Source organism: Euprymna scolopes, chromosome 12 (genome assembly GCF_053919585.1).
Source record: "Euprymna scolopes isolate OS-2025 chromosome 12, ASM5391958v1, whole genome shotgun sequence".
Taxonomy (NCBI): domain Eukaryota; kingdom Metazoa; phylum Mollusca; class Cephalopoda; order Sepiida; family Sepiolidae; genus Euprymna; species Euprymna scolopes.
Window position 1 is genome coordinate 127444116 of NC_136493.1, and position 20348 is coordinate 127464463.

Sequence of the window (20348 nt, forward strand, 5' to 3'; positions counted from 1 at the left end):
CATTTTCAGCAAGAAATATTTTGGATTTAAAAAAATATTTTCTGAATACCCCCCCCCCAAAAAAAACAACAAAAAAACAAAAACAAAACAAAACAGTCTTTTCCTATCCTCTTCATACTCTCCACCATTTTCATCTTTTTATCTTCTTCCTCCCATTTACTATTCTTCATCCTAGGATTCAACAAAAAATCATGTGTGTATTAATATATCAATTCTCAATTCTCTCGTTTCAGTTAATGCTGTACAAATTTTCTGCATTTACTGATCTGAATGCTTTCATCAAGAAAAATATTATTTTGGTAAGTCTTTTAGAAGCTTAAGTTACATAATCCCGTTGTCAAACTCGGGAATCTTTCTGTCGAACTTGGGAATCTGTCTTTCAAACTCGGGAATCTTTCTTTCAAACTCAGGAATCTGTACTAAATTTAGAGCGGAACCCTTTATTTAATCCATGGGGGTAGCATGTTCTTGTTCCGTAAGCCATGATTGGGTAGAAATTCACAATTGTATTTTAAATGTCGCCTTCAACCTCCAGATTTTGTTTGTCTTGTAGATGATCAACACCCAACACTGCTTCCTTGAGTCATTTACTCTCCACCATTTTCTCTATCTAGAATCCAAATAATACGAATACAATCCTCAAAAACACAGTTTTCATTCTATTTGAAATAATTCGGTTGAACGTTTTCTTTCTATTGTTATTTTTGCTTTATCTAAATTATAGTGAATGTTTTTTTTTGTTTTTTTTTGCAGTTTGAAGCTGAAGGAAGCAGTGGAGCCATATTAGCCCTTTATTCAATCGTCTTGTCTCGAACTGTAGAAAAGTGAGTTTATAGTATGTTTATCTATACAAACATTATTGGCTGCATATGTGCATACATATTTCTGCTGCAATTCCTTTAGAGAAGCATCATCATTGGGCCTGATCTTTACAATGAAGCCAGATCGTAAATAGTCATCCTTTTATACAATGTCTTTTTGTTATTTGAAAATTAATGAAAAATAAAGAAAAATATTAAAGAAAAAGAAAGAAAGAAAAAGGGACTAGGTTAAAAGAGAGGGTAGAGAAAAAGGAGTTGGGGTTAGAGGGAGTGAGAAAGGGAGGCTTTAAACTTGGGCAGTATACTTCCTTATATAAAATTCTATAAACTTATTTTCCCTTTTTTATTACCTTACAGTGAGATGTTTATCTTTGCCGGCAGTGTGATTTTTGGAATTCGTTTGAACTAAGCATCAGTTTGGCTACTTACCCAAACGTTTGATCAATAACCTCTTTTTTTTTTTTTTTTTTTTTTTACCTCGATCTACTTAAAATTATACTACTCACATGCATGTAACCGTACCATTTACATACCTTTTTCCTTCAATTTATTTTTCTGTTGTCTTTCCTCTTTTAAAAGTTTTACTACCACCACCACCACTATCTGGGAGGTGATAGTGGTTAAGTGGACAGACAATCTGGGTGTGCTAAATTTAAATCCAGTTCGTTCCACAGAAACATTTTCACTTAGGAGTGTTGGCAACCTTCACGTCATCTCTTATGCAAGTACGCGATGTCTTTCTAGAAAGAAGTCTAACTAGAAATATTTTTGGGAAACCAATGCCACCAATAATCATCTGCTTGATTTGAAATGAATGATCTTCTTCTTCTTCTTCTTCTTCTTTTTCTTCTTCAACAACAACAACAACAACAATAACAATCATCATCATCATCATCATCATCATCATCATCATCATCATCATCATCTAACGTGACTCTTGAAAATTTTTCATGATTGCTTTTTTCATTGTAATTAAATTTTTTGAAAGATCTATGTACTATGAAATATAAGGGTTTTAAAAGATGGTTTCATTTTTTAGTAAAAGTACAAGAAAAATATCCATTTGAATAAAGTAAGCATATTTTTTTAATTAAAAAAAAAAATCCCTCTTTAATAAAATTTGTTGAATTTTTTTTCAAGTTGGGTTCTATTGTCGTTTTAAAGCATTTTTTCTACAAATTTTGATTTTATAATTAAATCAACTTGCCAAAAAATCATTTGTCGTCTACTTCTTGTTTACTTATACAAAGAAATCCGTATTAGCACTGCTAATACTAGTGCCACATCAAGTTTAAATGAGTGACATGAGTATCAGAAGTGTTACGATCATATTAACTTACTAAAGGAGGGACAATTACAGTTATATGTAGATTTGACAGATACAGATCATATATATACTATGCTCTTATTATCTGACAACGACGATAGGCAATGCAACTAAATGCTTGTACAGTTTTCAAAACGTTGGATCTTGGTTTTCACATGAACACTGGAAATACTGATACTTTCTTAGTGTATAGCAGGTAGATAACTTTATGTTATTTAAAAAAAAAGAACACAGCAAACTTTCTTTCAGAAGGAATTACAGCTTCCTCCGAAATTACTTATGGCTGAAGATGGTCTAAGTAACATTTTTATGAATTTAAACAAATTCAATGAAACATTAATTTTCGATCTGGATCCATTCCAGGCTATGATACCTTGTTGATTTGTCGCGATCTTTTGTAGCATAAATAAATAAATCTAAATATTAATTTACTTGTCCGTATGTCTGGTGTCACCAAAAAAAAAAAAAAAAAAAAAAAAAAATCATCATTGCAAACATTAATTAATGAGAAAAGAATTTCCTTCCTTTATAGTTACTCTTTATCAGTTAAAAATCATTAAAACCTTTTTCTTTCCAAAAATTAAAAAAAAAAACACAATAACAAAAAACATGGTTTTCTGTTTACGGTTTCAAATTGGCTATTTTATTTTATAATTAAAAAAGGTCATGTTGAAAGAAGACTAAGTTTTTTTTTTTTTTTTTTACAGATTCTTTTTAAAATTAAAAAAAATAATATGCAAGTGAATTGACATCTGTTTCTTTCTAATTTATATTAAAAATTATTCAGAAAAAACAAAAACAATGTATTGTGTGTTGAATTTTCATTGAAAAAAGTTAATTTTAAAAATGAATTCTTTTTAGCTTTTAAAGATTAAAAAAGAATTTGCTAAAAAATTATTTTAAATTTGTTGTTATTTGTTTTATTTTATTTTTTATTCATTTTATTTATAATGTGTTTTTAATTTTCAACTACCATGATTCTGCTAGTAAATATTTATTTTATTAATTAGACAGATTTGATTGTATGTTTTTTCAACTACTGCATAATTCTGATCACATTTAAACGTTTTTATTTATAGAATTCGAAGTGAAATGGATGAATCAAATGGTAAATTATTGGGTGCTTATGGCTACTGTTCTCAGGTAAATATTTGTTTATTTGACTTTTTTCTCATTTTAGTAAAGGTAAGTAAAAGGTTTCTGAATTTTTGAGATGTGGATTGATTATTCGTATTATTTGGATTGTTCGGACTACTGTTCTCATCTTTAGTGTTATTTTCACAATGTTTTGGTCGATATAACCTCCGGCATTTTTAGCTGTATCTTGTCAAACTCGGAAATCTTCTTGTTAAACTTGGGAATCTGCATTGAATTTAAAACAGAACTCTTTATTTAATCTAGGAGGCTAGCCTGCTCTTGTTCCATCAGCCATGACTGGGTAGAAGTTCTAAGTAATTTTCATTTGTACTTTGAGTGTCACCCGCACTGAGGATTGAACCTTCAACATCCAAAAGCATGCAACTTACAACTGAATTTTACCAAGTAACTTATCCACTACACCATGGGTCCTTGAGTTTAACAGAAAGATTCCCAAGTTAAACAAGGTGCACCTGAAGAAGGTCAGACGTTATATTGATCCACACTCAAGATGAGAACAGTAGTTCGAATAATACAAATATTTTATTATTGTTTTTTTTTTTAACATTATAACTTGTAATTTTTAAATGTTTTGTTATCTTTTTTGTCAAAAATTTGTGGAACAATCAGATTCTGACTAACTTTAAGGATATTATTAAAATCCATTGAATAAACCTCTTAAGGTGTTCAGAAATCGATGGCATCACTTTAAGATTATGTTTTATATGTGTAACGGTACCTGTGTGTGGGGATTGCTTATTGTTTTTTTTATTTTCTGGTTCCCTCATGTAAAACATTCACAGCAAAAATTCGTCTGGCTACAACCGCTGTAAATAATTGACCTTTCTCCATTTGTGTACTTAAAACTAAACAGAATTTCCATGAACAAAAATTTTTTCCAAGAACCAACATCTTAAATAATCAAATTCTGGCTTTTTCATCCTCTTTCAAAATGTTGTCTCTTTGTTCAACTGATAAATTCCTCAACCTTTACCTTCGAGTGACCTCTGAGCCGTAGACCCTTTCTGACCTATATTTGTCTGTTCTAAAAATAAATTTAGAAAGATGACTCTCTACCTACCCTATTCCTCCCTTTCTTTCTCGCCTTCCCCCTCAACTATGTCTATCTCTCTTTCTCCCCTCTCCTTTCGATTTTTAAAAATATTCCTTCTTCCTCTCTTCTATTCTTATCACTCTTTTTTATTTTTCTCTTTCTTGGACAACCTTCATCAATCACTCGTTTGTCCCTAATTTATGCAAAGCCCACCAGACAAGCTTTTCTTGGCACTTTTGTCAAAAGCTTTCTTCAGATCCACAAAAGCAAAATACAGGTTCTTCTTCTTTACCGAGATACTTCTCTTTACATTTGTCTCGGGATAAAAAATAAGACCAGTTGTATTTTGCCCAAGCATAAAACCAAACGGCATTTCATGTATGTTTATCTGATTTCTTATTTGCTGTTCAGTTATTCTCTCAACCACTTTCAGGACCTGATCGATCGACTTTAAGCCTCTCTAATTACATCTGTCTAGTGCTTCCTATTATTATTATTATTATTATTATTATTATTATTATTATTGTCGTCGTCGTCAAGAAGAAGAAGAAGAAGCTCCTTCAGTCTTTGACAGACTATGAATACCCATTTTCTTTGACATGCACTTAGTTTCTCCCCCAGCACATGGTGTTGTTTATCTCTCTTTTATTTGCCGCACCAACTCACGCATACTTCCTAATTTGCATATGCACTTTTTTGGCTACTGCTGCTGCTAATCTCTTCACAAACCAGCCATTCTTTGCGGTTGCTGCTATTTTCCCATGCGCTCATATGCACTATATTACAAGGATAACCACTTTTATTATCTGATTGGTCAAGTTTGTGATCATCTCAATGCCTGTTTCACCTACATCCTTCAGCATTTCTGTGATAACGTCTGATGGTGGTGCCACCTTATCCTTCTTTATCTTACTGGCAGCTTTCCGTATAGTTTCTTTCTCAATTCTTATAGTTAAACTAGATTCTGCTTCTGCAACTTTCAGGTTTTTACGGTTCCATAGAAACTCAGTATTCAATAAATTCTTTATGATGGCATGTCTTAGCATACCTCCTGCGCATTTGTTGCTAACACTCCAATATAACTTTTTTAAAATGGGAATCGCTCCAGACAAGGCATGAAGCAATTTAATATAAAGAGCTAAATAAATAGAAGAGAAAAAAACTAAGTGTTAGATGGATAGATTCTATGTGACATTTAACTTTTGAAAACACAATTTTCAAGAAAGTGACATTTAACTTTTGAAAACACAATTTTCAAGAAAGTGACATTTAACTTTTGAAAACACAATTTTCAAGAAAGTAACATTTTATTTTTGAAAACACAATTTTCAAGAAAGTGACATTTTATTTTTGAAAACACAATTTTCAAGAAAGTAACAACATTTTATTTTTGAAAACACAATTTTCAAGAAAGTGATATTTTATTTTTGAAAACCTAATTTTAAAGAAGGTGACAACATTTTATTTTTGAAAGCACAATTTTCAAGAAACTAACAACATTTTATTTTTTAAAACATAATTTTCAAGAAAGTGACAACATTTTATTTTTGAAAACACAATTTTCAAGAAAGTGACAACATTTTATTTTTGAAAACACAATTTTCAAGAAAGTGACATTTAATTTTTGAAAACAAAAGTTTTAAGATTGTAACAACATTTTTCTTTGAAAACATAATTTTTAAGAAAGTGATATTTTATTTTTTAAAACCCAATTTTCAAGAATGTGACAACATTTTACTTTTGAAAACCCAATTTTCAAAAAAGTTACATTTTATTTTTGAAAACACAATTTCCAAGAAAGTGACCACATTTTATTTTTGAAAACACAATTTTTAAGAAAGTGACCACATTTTATTTTTGAAAACGCAATTTTTAAGAAAGTTACAGTATTTTAATTTTGAAAACAAACATTTCATGCAATCGACAAAAATAATAATTAAACTTTTATTTTGGCACAAAATGATACCCAGAGGTTGAAATACCATTAAACAACAAAAAAAAAAAACAAGTTCAACTCAACTCTAAATTTACATTCTACATATTGTTGATTCGACTGATCCACTTTTCTTTTGGAGGATTAGTTTTTTATTTATGAACTTTTATTGGCATGAACTTACGAATGTCCAGTTTGTGCTGTCTCATGATCACTTCACCAAGTATTACTTTCACCTTACTTAAGGTCTTTCTGTCCTTTTTCCTTACCAGCAGATAATCTACTCAAATTTCTGACTTTATTCATATCTTTTTAGATATCAAGTATCAGTTCACCAGGGATTTAACTGTCAACCTCCAAGTTAAAATTCACTTTAGCATATCTCTAAACCATTACTTTCGTCCTTTAGGCTGATTCTTAAGAATTCTTTAAGCTTAAATGTTTTTTTTTGTGTTGAATTTTAACAGGAGATGGTCAACTTGTTTGTGATTGGTCAAGCAGTTTCAAATGTCTTCAACGACAGAATGGAACTTGATGGTGGTGCTGGAATTGTAACTGTTCTTCGCGGGATCCCACATCGGAGCAACATTGGATATCTCTCTCTTTTTGAACATTATGGTAACTGCCAGGTAAGAAATGGTGCCAATTTGAACCACTTTAATCTTAGAGCATAAATTAAAGAGATTTGTGGAATGTCTACCAAACATTGGGGTCACCAATTTGTGGTATGGTAGCGTCACTTTTGGATGACGATAGAGTCTTTGGGTTTTCCAAGAATCACACTAGTGTCTAAAAATGAAAAATGGGGGAAAAGAAAATTTTATTCTAAAATATTTTTATACAAGAGATAAAATCTAAAAGTTTATTTCAATAATGAAAATATTAATTTATGCAAATTTGTATTTGGCAAAGAAGGTGCAGTAAATAGTCATAAAGCTTAGAAATATGTTGGTGAACATGTCCATAGCATGAATATGTTTTTATAATAATATGCACATGCATTTGGCAGTGTAGTATTGTGTGCATTGGTTTACCTTGTTCTTTTTTGTGTATGTGAGTGAGTAGTTATTCTTCTCTGTTTGATTGATGTTAAAATATTTTTGACTAATAATGACTCCAATGATTTCAGCGATCGTTTATGATAATCAACCAATGAGAGTTTTTCGACATCATTATAAAAATATTGAATTTGGGATTCGATTCAGTTCACTGTCAAACCTCTATCTTGAAACGACTGAATCGTGACTGCATTGATTCTTTGCTGCCATCTTTGTTACTAAGAATTGCTCAACACTCGAGATCGTGACTGCATTGATTCTTCACCGATTTGATTTACTGCTGCCATCTTTGTTCAACATAATGTTTCAACACTTAACAGGTTATATGCCCAGCCATCGTCTTTGCTTTGGCAGATCAAAATCTAAATTCGAATTGTTGCAGGTGAAATTTCTGGGGTATTTAAGGATATGAAAACTACACAAAGTTATACAATCTCCACCAGAGAATCTTAACGACCCCAAATTTCTCGAAAAGAACGCAACTGCTTTTGCAGAACTGATTCAATGCTTAGATGATAAGAAGTCTGGCCTTTCGCTAGGTTGAAATAATGGATCTTGGGTTTACTTTTGGTGGGTGTGTAATTCTCGCTTCCCTTATTTTGTCCTTTAGTCTTCACATTTCATGAGCGATGTTTCTGACAAAGAGGGAAGAATTGCTGTTTTTTTGGATCAGACTATATTCCATCTAACACTTATCATTGACAAGTTTTTGACCTTGAATAGTATTTTCTTTTTTTTTAGCTCCTTACATCAAGTGTCTTCACGCCTTGTCTGGAGCGATTCTTATATATAAAAAAACTACTTGATTAATTTACATGATTTTTAGAATATAATACCTTCGTTTCGTGACGCATATGTACATCATAAAGATTTTTCTGTGCGTTTCTTTTTTTTTTTTGGTCCCCTACAAAAGGAAGGTGGACCTGTAAATTCATCCTTGTCCTTCCGTCTGTTCATCCGTTTGTTTGTTCGTCCGTACGTCTGTCCGCACTTTTCTCAATAACTACCCCTTTGAATGTTTTGAAATTTTGTGCAAACATTAAACATGATAGAAGTACAAAAGTAACAGAACGGATTTTCCGGGAAAACTCCGATTGCCCCCCTAGGGGTGCCTTTCGAGTTAAAATGGCTAAAATTGACACTTTTGTGCTTATTAAAAAAATTTGATGCTTTGGGTTTTTATAAAACTTTCTGAAAAGTTGTAAATAACTGATTTCTATATAATTTTGTTTGTCTATACTTCACGATAACTCTTGGCTCAGGGGCTCTTTTACGGCTAATAAAAACACTCCATTTTTGGGACTATTTAACCATATTTGTCCAAAATTTTCTCTGTGTGTCTATTTAGCAGTTTTGCATGGTGCTGAACTCAAATTTAAATATGTTAAGTCCTTGGGGACTTTTGGGGCTAAATAGGGGAGGGGGGAAAATGATGGATTTAGTCATTTCTTTTTTTTGTGTTGTGCAGAACTCAAATTTACATATGTTAAGGCCTACTGCACCGTTTGTTCATTTTCACCAGGATTTGACGTCCCCTGGGGACCTTTGGGGCTAAATGAGAGGTGGGGGGCAAATGCTGAACTTAGTCATTTTTTTATGCCTCGTTCATTGTGCACTCATGAGGGACCATGCATGCTTCACTTGTTTTTTTTTAAATAAGTGTAATTCTAAATAAGTACCGTAAATTAGATGGCAAAATAATATGTTTCCCTTTCCTTCGATATAATGATAATCAAGAATACTTAAGTTAGAGAGAACTAGGACTTCTTGTTTTGTACCATTCTTCGTATCTACCATTCTTGTATATCCAATAAGAATTCTGCATTCTTCAAAGCTGGACTTTATCAAATTCAGGAACAATTCATAGAAGATAGTAGCAAATGTAGACCAACTGTGACTAAGCGTATAGGTAATAAAAATATACCACTCTCTATAACAGGCACGAGGGGGAAACAAATGAACACATATCTAAGGAAATGGCAGAAACACTAGAGGATGACCTCCAATCTGTGGTAGAATGGGGACAAAAATGGATGGTCACATTCAATGCTGCCAAGACTAAACTTGTTTCCTTCAATAATTACAAGAAACCTTCACTACCACCAATAGCAATGGCCAAGAACACATTACCTGACAAGCAGCTAAATCCTACCCCTTCACAGTAGAGATCACTAGGTGTAAGAAAGTATTCTACTTAAATAGTTTCTTCCTCAGAACTGCTAGACTTTGGAACTCCCTTCCGGGATTCTGCTTTTCCAACTGTACTGATACGCAGAAGTTCAAGTGCAATGTGAACAGACATCTTGCTACTCATCTCCCTTCATAATACCCCTGCAACTTATGTCCCCGATAGTAGCCCCCTACTTCAAAGTGGCACTGTGCCTTGTTTGGGGAAATTGAAATAAATAAAAAAAATATAATGTTATAGTCTGTAAAGAAGCATTGTATGAATTAATATGTTTTAGAAAACCACAACAAAGCATATATTGAAAATAAAACTCAGTAGCAAAATGTTAAGAGAGTATTCTATTATTCATTTTAAACAATATTTCAGGGTAATACTTCACTAACAAGTTTTATTTTTTGTATATGCATTGATATGGCTTAAAAAAATCTATAACTCATATTTTAACTGCTTCTTCACTGGATTCAGCATAGAAAGACCCAGTAAAACGAAACAACCAACCAACAACACTAGTTACAATTAAACACATTCTGACTGATAGCAACAAGAAATAACTACTGTAAAGAAAAAAACATTAAAGATTTATTTGAAAAAAACAAAAAACAAACAAAAAAAAAACAAACAAAAAACAACCCTTACATCATAGTTTCATACTTTAAAAAGAATCGATTTCTTACAAAATATGAAAAACTATCTATCTATCTATCTATCTATCTATCTATCACATAAAAGGAACTGTGTGTGTGAGTGAATTGCCTGTGGACTCCAAAACAGCTGCGCCGATTATTATGAAATGTACCTTATGTATCTGGCAATGTTCTTAGGTAAGGCGATTTTGACCAAAGTTAACACCTTATACAGCCTAACATCACAAGTGTATTTGAGAAATTTTATTACCACACAAGCTGAAAAACCTGTTATACAAAATCAACAGTAGGTTCTTTGATAGGACAGGAATACTTTTGAAATAAATGTTTCTGTTTAAAGCACAATTGAACCATGATACATGACTTTTTCATTTTCAACTAAAATTCTAGTCATTATCACCGCACAAGCAGAAAGGCCAGGCATATAAAATCAACAGTAGGTTCTTTGATATGACAGGGGCGAGTTCGAAATGAATGTTTCTGTTTAGAGTACAATTGCATCATGATACTTTACTTTTTTAAACTTAAATTGAAGCCATTATATAGAAAAATAATTTTATAAAATCAACAGTAGGTTCTCTACTGTTCAATGTAAACTACAGTGTATTGTGGTCTAAGTTACTATGGGGAAGCATCTGAATATTCTTCCTGGTGCACCATGACGGGTTCCCAACAAGAGCCGGCAATCAATGGATTTCATTAAAAAATGTGTGATTTCACCGATTTTGATGACAATAAAAATATAAGAGCGTGAAACGTTTGTTGATTCTCATTCAATTCTTGGTAGTGTCGGGTCTCCCTGCTCGTTACTTACTAAACCAACTCCGAGCTGTGCATGAAACCCAAATAAAACAAATCAACAATGGTTTCTGTTGAATAAAAGTAAAAACAGCAAAAAAATAGATGCCGATATCTATTCTCTGTAATTTTTCAAATAATCCTTATCGTCCAAAGACACTGACCTTGTATCACATCTTACCTACATGGAACGGTTAGTAAATATCAAGAACAGTCAAATGTAAGCCACTGTGTGAATTAAGATAAAGACGAGATCTAATTCTGGACAAATACTTTACATAATCAAATCCTTCCTAGACAAAAGACAAATTCAAGTTGTCCTTGATGATCGTAGGTCTCTTGTAACATGATATTAATGCAAGTGTGCCTTGGGAAGAAGGGGAACAGTCCTTGGACCTTTATTATTCCTGATATTTATAAATGATCTCCCTGATAAAATTGTGTCTGAGATGGGTATATATGCTGATTACACTGTAATAAATCTGAGGGTAAAACGAATGCACATATATCCAAGGCTTCAGTCTGTAGTGGAATGGAGCCATAAGTGGATGATAACATTTAATGCTACTAAGACTAAGCTTATTTCCTTTAACAACTACAAAAAGACCTTTTTAACCACTGATTGCCATGACAAATAACACCCTACCTGAGAGCTCATCTTCCAAACTCCTTGGTTTACATTCACAGACAACATGAATTAGACTAAACACATAAGGGACATTGCCAAGATTGCTGCCAAAAACGTGAGCTTCCTCTACCGTGCTAGAGAGTATCCTATATATTTATAAAGCTGCAATTTGCCCATGTATGGAGTATTGTTGCTACTTGTCTATCACTCTTAGGGTTCAAAAAAAGAGTTTCAAGTCTAATAGGTCTTGTACTACCGGCCAAGTTCCAACGTTTGCCCCACTTCTACAATATTGCACCCTCGTGTCTGTTTTACAAGTACCTTAATACTCCTGAGTAACCTGACACCCCTAAGCAGCAAAATTCCACCTCTTCACTATTGCGATCCCTAGATGCCAGAAAACCGTCTACTCTAATATCTCCTTGTCTCAAACTACTAAACTTTTGAATTCCCTTGCTGTTTTCTTGCTTTCCTGACTCTACTAACCTGCAGAAGTTTAAATGTAATGACATTTTGCTGCTCAACTCCCCACAGTCCTCTGTTAGACCTGATCCCAAATAATAGCCCCCTTACGTTCCAAGTGGTAATATGCCTTGTTTGGTATAAAAAAAAAAGAATAATAAAAGAAATTACCCCTAGTTTACAAATATTTTTCCTTTGGTTCTTCTGCAGGTTCATATCTACCAAAAGATTGTTCAATGATTTTTTAAAAATATTTTTCCTGTGTATTTTCCTTTTCTTTTAGGTTGGATCCTATTATAAAACTCCAAAGTATCCAATTTGGATTGTGTGCAGCGAAAGCCACTTCAGTGTTCTTTTTTCTTTGAAGTTGGAATTAGTCAGCGATTGGCGTGCGGAGAGACGTTTTGATCTTTATTATTACGATGGCCTTGCCAGACAACAAGAATCAATAAAACTTACGATTGGTAAGTATATTACATACTTTTATTTAGGAAACCATAACACAGCATTGTGTGTGTGTGTGTTCGTCCGTCAGAACGATGAGGACCATCTGATCATCCTGTAGGGCGGGGTGAAGGTAGTCATTATCAGTGAGTGCGGATATGGCTGATAAGCCCAATCTTTGCTTGAAAAGTTCTACTGCAGTGAGAACAGGGAATTCTAGTAGATATCGAGGGCTTCAAAACATTGTCCTTCCTGCGCTTCTCTGCAGCAACTTTTTGGTTACTTTCACATTTGCAGGCACCGTCATGAACAGCGCCCCCGCCACTTGGCTCTATCTAAAGCTGTCTGCTCCCATGATGATGGATCAATGTTGAAGGCCTTCAGTGATGCCTTCAGAGTGTCTTTAAATTGTTTTCTCTGGCCGCCATGGGAGAGCTTGCCATGTTGGAGCTCAGCAAACAGAAGCTTTTTAGGCAGTCTGTAGTCTGGCATGCGGGTTACATGACCAGCCCAGCAAAGGATAGTGAGGATGCATGGAAGTCCAGCACGAGTGAGAACTTCTGTGTATGGTATTCTTTCCTGTCAGCCTATGTCAAGCAGTTCTCTGAGTTGGGTGGTGTCAGCATTGTAATAGAGCGTAGACATACGGATGGTAGCTGTATGCAAATGACTGAGCTTACAAGATGACGTCACGGCAAGAAAGAAGAAAAAAGAATATAACAAGAAAACATGTATACAAACTGGAAACATGTAAGAGGGATCACATCAGAGAAAATCACGTCAAGAATCATGGCAGAGGGTTACATCAGATAAGGACGTCGAAGAAGAACAGAGAAAAATGTGTTATGCACGGTAGCCGAGGGCGACAGGGAAAGACCTGTAAATAAATGTTTGTAAATAAATGTTGGTTGTTTCACAAAGAAAAAAAATGAGTTGAGTTATTCCTTCTCTGGGTTCCTTGTGACAGTGTGTATATATGACAGTATGTATATATGACAGTGTGTATATGTGACAGTGTATATATGACAGTGTGTATGTATGACAGTGTGTATATATGACAGTGTGTATATATGACAGTGTGTATATATGACAGTGTGTATATGTGACAGTGTGTATATGTGACAGTGTGTATATGTGACAGTATGTATATGTGACAGTGTGTATATGACGGTGTGTATATGTGACAGTGTGTATATGTGACAGTGTGTATATGTGACAGTGTGTATATGTGACAGTGTGTATATGTGACAGTGTGTATATGTGACAGTGTATATATGACTGTGTATATTTGACCGTATGTATATGTGACAGTGTGTATATATGACAGTGTATATGTGACAGTGTGTATATATTACAGTGTGTATATATGACAGTGTGTATATATGACAGTGTATATGTGACAGTGTATATATGTGACAGTGTGTATATATGACAGTGTGTATATGTGACAGTGTATATATGACAGTGTGTATATGTGACAGTGTGTATATATGACAGTGTGTATATGTGACAGTGTATATATGACAGTGTGTATATGTGACAGTGGATATGTGACAGTGTGTATATATGACAGTGTATATATAACAGTGTGTATATGTGACAGTGTGTATATTTGACAGTGTGTATATTTGACAGTGTGTATATTTGACAGTGTGCATATGTGACAGTGTGTATATGTGACTGTGTATATGTTAAAACATGTGTAAAATGTGTAATATTACGGCAGAACACTAATAAATATAAAGATCTTTATCTTTGCTAATAAAGTTATGTTTTATCTAATATTCCATTTTTTTTTGTTTTGTTTACTTGCCTCCCCACGAGGGCAGTGTTAGACATGAGCTCAGTTTTTAATGTGGGGGGAAAGCAGCTCCCTAAAAAAGGGCACTCTGGTCAGTAACAAAAATAAAAAAAATTTATCAGTCATGAAGAATTTCTTCTCCATTAACCGAGACCAAAAATGTGTAGTACAGCGTCTGGAGAACAGATACTACACTTTGATTCTGGCCCGAAGGCCAAGAACAACTAATGTTTCATTTACGTGTCTGCATGTTAGCAACTTTTTATAATAATAATAATCGCTATTGAGATCTTTGTCTGTTAGCAACTTTATATATGTTTTTTTTTTATTTATTAAAGCTTACATGGAAATCGCCCCAGACAATGTGTGAAGCCACTTTAGCTACCAAGAATGAAAGATGATTATCAAAAAGACAGAAGATGTCGAGTGACTTTTGTCTTGCAAAAACGAATTTTATAGGTTGGAGGAAAACAGTCAACAGGAAGAGAGTGCCATAAACCTGCAAGTTTTGAAAAGAAGTTATTGGAATAGGAAGCTGTATTACAATGCGGCATGAAAACAGCAAACTGATAAAGACAACTAAATCAACAAGTCAAACGAGCTGAAGCAAAGGAAGCAAGAAATAAATCAGACAATACTTTTATAAAAAAGACTAACAACATTACGTCTGTAAGAGAGAAGTTGCAAGTAAGAAAAAAAGGATGGATCCAATTAAATTACAGATACGTTTCTGCATCATAACAAGAGCCCTCAAATGGGACAAAGATTTATTTACCTTTTTGGAGGTTAAACACAAGGTCAGGTCAGGTTTTTAGATTAGTGCACTCTGGCCTACAAAAAATACCTGGGCGAGCCCGTCAGCATTCTCTGATAGGGCTGCCTCAAGCGATTAGCAATAAACTAACCCCTTCTCAGGGAAACGATAAAGCCTGATAGAGTGGAGCACCTAAAAAGCCCACACCAACATGGTACAGATTCTGGCAGAATAGGTCAGATTTTCATCTTCATCAACTTAAACATTCCACCAGTTGATATATTATGAAGGTCGTTTAAAAAAGTAAGGCATCCTATGTTTTAACTCAAAAATTAAAACCTTGAAGAACTACAAAGATGGGAGTGGTACCATTAAAATGAACGACCTTATTTTTCTACATAGTCACCGCCATTCTCAATGCATTTTCGCCAGCCTCTTATTGACATCTTTGTCACCTTTCTGAAATTGACGAACCACTCTCCTAACTCTGCTAGCATCAACTGCATTGGCTTCATAAATGTTCAACTGATCTGTTCAATTTTTACTACATGAAGGAATTTATTGATGCATCTCTGCTTCTGACACATGTCCATGACAGGGGTTGCTGTCTTAGAATTTCATACCGTCAATATCTGCAACAGACAGATGAAACTTTCAGTTCATGAATGCATAAGTTTAATAATAATAATAACAATACAATTTGCAATCCCGTCTGATCCGTTCAGACGTAATAAGAAATACGAGGCATTAATTTTGAAATGCCCCTCATATACACTCTACCTTCATTTAATTTAGTGAATATAATATATCTTCTGGAGATGGTAGAGGATTTGCATGGACTTTCAAACAGTCATTTAAACCTATTGAAAAATCAGCACTTTCTCTCTTTTTTTTATATATATATGATTGGAAACCACCAATCTTAATAATCGACTTTTGAAATTTTTTCGAACCTTTGTAATTAGTCATCTATTGCATCCAATGTCGAAAATGGTACTTTTCTTTTAGGTTTAAAAATAGATTTGACATTTTCCTTTAATTTAAAGTTAACTTTTGTTTTTGTGCACAAATGGAGTCTTTTTGAAAAAATGTGAGGAAATTTGCTTTCCGTTTTATCTGATCTTTCTCTATGATGTTAACTTTGTTACAGAAAGAATTAATCGGTAATGCCTATAGGTTAAACAGTACAATTCAGTCTGGACCAAAAATATTTTCTGAACCAGGAAGTACATACACTTCCAATCTATAACCGCTTCCTATGAACGAAATGTTATGTCTTAATCCTCCTTTGAACTTCAATTTTTTCCATCACACGTACTGCATATAACTTTTTTCTTCATGTTGATTCGACTTTTGTCTTAAATTACATACTATTTTTATTAAAAAACAATTTTTTTGATTACACCTGTTCATGATATGCTTTTCTGTTCAATCCGATTATTATCTTTTTTTAATATTTATTAGAGGCTGGCATTCCTCTCTTACATTTTGCAGCATAATGTTTGGCGCCTGTCCCATAATACTAAGAATTTTTGATCTAATCTCTTTGTCCCACTTTGATGCACAAAAACTTAGATATTTGAGCATGTCACTTGATAATCCCTTCAATTTAAATGCCTCACACTATGCACTAATCATACCTGCGTATGTGACAAAAATTATGCCCTCTTGTTTTATGATATTTAATCTCTTATATTATTTCATTAAATGACATATCCTCCATTTTTGTTTTGGAAGGATTAGATTTGTATATTTAGTATTTTCTTCTATTCTGAACTTTTGTAACAGTAGAGTGATTTTTTTTGTCGGACAATTGTTCGCATCTTTTCATAAATATTGTTTTGAACCTACAAAAATAAACTGAAGATGTTCAATTAATATTTGGGTCATATTTAAATTCCGATAGTGAATTTGAAATTCTTTCAGCTGAAAAAATCCTCAAATGTGGTGATTTTGTGGTTCTAGATTATACATCTTCTAAAAGTGATTTATTGTGATTTGCTTTTTTGAATATTTTTTCGAACCTCTCTTGTTGTTGGTGCTGGAATTGTTTTTGTTGTTCCAATTCTTTTTGAAATGGTTATTACAAAGTGTCTTGGAGCACTTTGGTTAATTCCAAAATCTGTTCCATTTTACTAACATATTCATAAAGAAAAAAAACTTTCTCCAATTTAAATTTTTCTAGGTACAAAGAAATTTTTTAGGAGTTGAAAAAATCTTTTTTCATATGTTCCTCGTTAATAAGTTAAAAAAAATGTAGAGGAAAAAAATTATGCATTTTTTGTAAGTAACGATAAGTCTTACTAACGTTCAACATTTGTGTTTTTTTGTTGTTTTTGTTTTAAATTATGATATTGTTTTAAATCGTTCATCGTTATTTTTTTAACTCGTGAGGTAATTTTGAATCCTCTGTCGCCACTGATATGTCCCGCGAAAGGTATATATATTCGTTTGAAGAAGCTGAGTGAGTTTTGTTACAGTTTCAAGTAATAATATGGTGAGTCACTAATCTGTTCAAGGCAGCTCTACTAGTCGGTATTTATGGCTTAACGAGCCAATCATATTCTTGTAAGGTGGAAGAATCCGGATGTTCTCATATTCATTACATCAATTACACTAGCAGGGTTACCCTGAATTGCCCGGGATAAAAGTACAACATAACTGTTATTCCTCCTCTCCACCCTCTCTTTCTTTGCCCAGCTCATTCCTCTCTCATACAACTTGAGTCGGCATAAGGGAAATAACTCTTTGAAAAACATCAAAGTTGCTTCCCTTTACACCATAACATTAAAAATCGTGTTTACTTCTTGAGAACACTAAACGATATAAATGGTTATTTGACCCCAAAGACAAAATCTTTTCTTTTCTATATTTTAGGTATTATTTTTCCAGAGTTACGCTGATTAAAAAGAAAGAACAATTTATAAGTGTTTGTTTAGTATTTTTCAAGTTTTAGTGAGATGTACGTACATACAGACGTTAGCCCCTTATATTATAGATAATTAATTATGTCATTTAATACGTGTACTTGGTTTATTATAAATTGAATGTAGAACTTATTTTATTTTCTGTTTCAGACACAACAAACCCTGAATTTAAAGCCCCCTCCGATGATGATCTCGTTCCTCCTCTGGATAAATGCATTCGTACCAAGTAAGTGTCCGTTATGTTCTGAATGATGATATGGAGTCTGTATTTACTTGCCTTCCCACAAGCAAGGTGTAGCACCTGTTAGCCTCCCTCTGATATGATACAAGGAGTAGCTGGAATTCCTCAGCTGTGGTGTAGGCAATACAGCAAGGAAAGGGGGCTGTTAAAAAAACAAACTAAATAGAGGGAGACTATTGGTCCTGTATGGCAATCTTCTAATAATGGTATCACAAACAAAACACTCGCTTTCAATTTGTCATGAGTCAGCTTGGAAGTAGTAAGGTTCAGAAAACTGTCATGAGAATGCTCATGTCAATGCATAATCTGGTCTAGCTGGTGATAGCGAAACAAATAAAAAAGTCATCAAATGATAGATTAATTTTAACTAATATTTAACTAACTAATTAATAATAACTTGTTTATGACCTGACACACCTAACAAAAATTGTATTTTTGTTTCTTGAACATGTTAACTTTTATCGTGCTGACTTTGTTTATTATTCAGCATCTCTAACAAGACTGGATATTTTATCTTTGATCAAATTAACCTGTGTAACAGAAACAAACACTTTCTTCTTTCATCACTGGAATTGACTAATTAGATCTCACCAAAGCATTGTATCAGAAGCAGCTTACAAAATAATATAAAAAGAATGTACCTCTTCAGTCAGCTGCTCATTCAACGCCTTATACCCTGGTCTCAACACCTGATGAGACACTGCCTCTTCTGTCTCTACTGACCACGCCTTTCTCCAAAATATTTTTACCAGACACTTGCTGATGATAACTGTTGTTGTTGTTGTTGAGCATCATTCATTTATTTCCTATGAATCAGATGATTTTCGTTGGCATTCATTTCTCCAATATCTTTCTAGTTAGAAATCTTTCTAGAAAACCAATGGGTACTTATAGAGGAACCATATGAAAGTTGCCAACATCCCTAAGTGAAAGTGTTTCTGTTGATGATAACAAATCAATTTAATTTCTTTTTAAAACCATCTAAACAAACAATAAAAAAATGTTCTGTTTCAGATTGATGATATTGTGATCCATTCAGTTGTGATAGCTGAAAACTTTTTCCAATACTTTTCTTTCTGTTTGCATGATTGCACCATGTTCTGGTCCTGAGCATGACCTTAAAAAGACATCCAATGTGAGGATCTATTTGGGAACTGTGGGTAATCTGGAGTTGCTCCTTAGTTACCATTTCTCCCAGGTCCACTTTGGGCCAGAGTCGTAATACTTGTTAGGGCATCTGGTGCTACCAGAATTGCACTGTCTGAAGATACTGGCTTCCTGACCAAAAATATACCAAACATTGATGCTATTGTTTTTTTCCTTTCCCCAAAACAATAATGTTCTTCTACAAAACAATTAAACCAAACACCATGAATAAATATTTGAAGCTATAAAGAACATTAAGAATAAATCTTTTCCAAAAAATGACTGGATTTTGCATTAAATAATCCCCAAATGGTTGATATGTCGTTAAACTAAAACACGTTCTCATGACCGTTTCCTTTTATTGTACTCATAACATTTTTTTGTTTTCTAATTGCAGATGGTCTGATGCTGACGTGAACTGGAATTCAACAGAACCTTTGCTTTAGACTTTCCCCCAATTCCAATGAACTTAAAAAAAATATTTATTTCATTGCATATTTTTTTTTCTTTTATTTCTTTGAAGAGTTAATCCTAAGATGGCATTTTATTTTCAAAGAGTTTTGAAATGAAGAATGGCGGACATCAGTAATTTCGAAACATAACAAGGCATTTCAGCATTAATTCTTTTTCAACTTCTCCGAAATCTGATTATCTCATGACATGTCCAGATCCCCCCTTTCCCAAAATAAAAAAATAAATCCAGAACACCAAAGAAAAAAAGACCCCCCCCCCAAAAAAAAACAAACTAATGTGATCACTGAGAATATGTTTGCAACAAAAAGCAACCCATAAAAACGTTCCGTCCAAAATTAACAAAGTATTCAATACTGAAATTGGCATTTAACTCGTTCTTCATTCTACCTCCCACCCCTTTGTTTAAATGGTTTCTTTTGAAATTCACAAAAAATAAAAATATAATAAAAAAATAAATTTTGCTTTGAGGAACCAAGGAAAACCAGTGAAGTGTGTTTTTAAAAAGAAAAAA

At 33.3% G+C, this 20348-nt stretch overlaps 1 protein-coding gene across 1 annotated transcript in view; it reads left to right on the forward strand.

The window, feature by feature from the left end:
- LOC145291474 (putative ubiquitin carboxyl-terminal hydrolase MINDY-4) overlaps window positions 1-20108 on the forward strand; it is a 140785-nt gene extending 120677 nt beyond the window's left edge. The window contains exons 11-17 of the mRNA XM_080137350.1: window positions 234-299; window positions 754-824; window positions 3228-3291; window positions 6740-6901; window positions 12334-12514; window positions 18127-18202; window positions 19761-20108. Coding sequence (XP_079993476.1) covers window positions 234-299; window positions 754-824; window positions 3228-3291; window positions 6740-6901; window positions 12334-12514; window positions 18127-18202; window positions 19761-19809 — 669 coding nt within the window. The 3' untranslated portion in view covers window positions 19810-20108. The remainder of the gene's footprint in view (window positions 1-233; window positions 300-753; window positions 825-3227; window positions 3292-6739; window positions 6902-12333; window positions 12515-18126; window positions 18203-19760) is intronic.
- The last annotated feature ends 240 nt before the right edge of the window (window positions 20109-20348 follow it).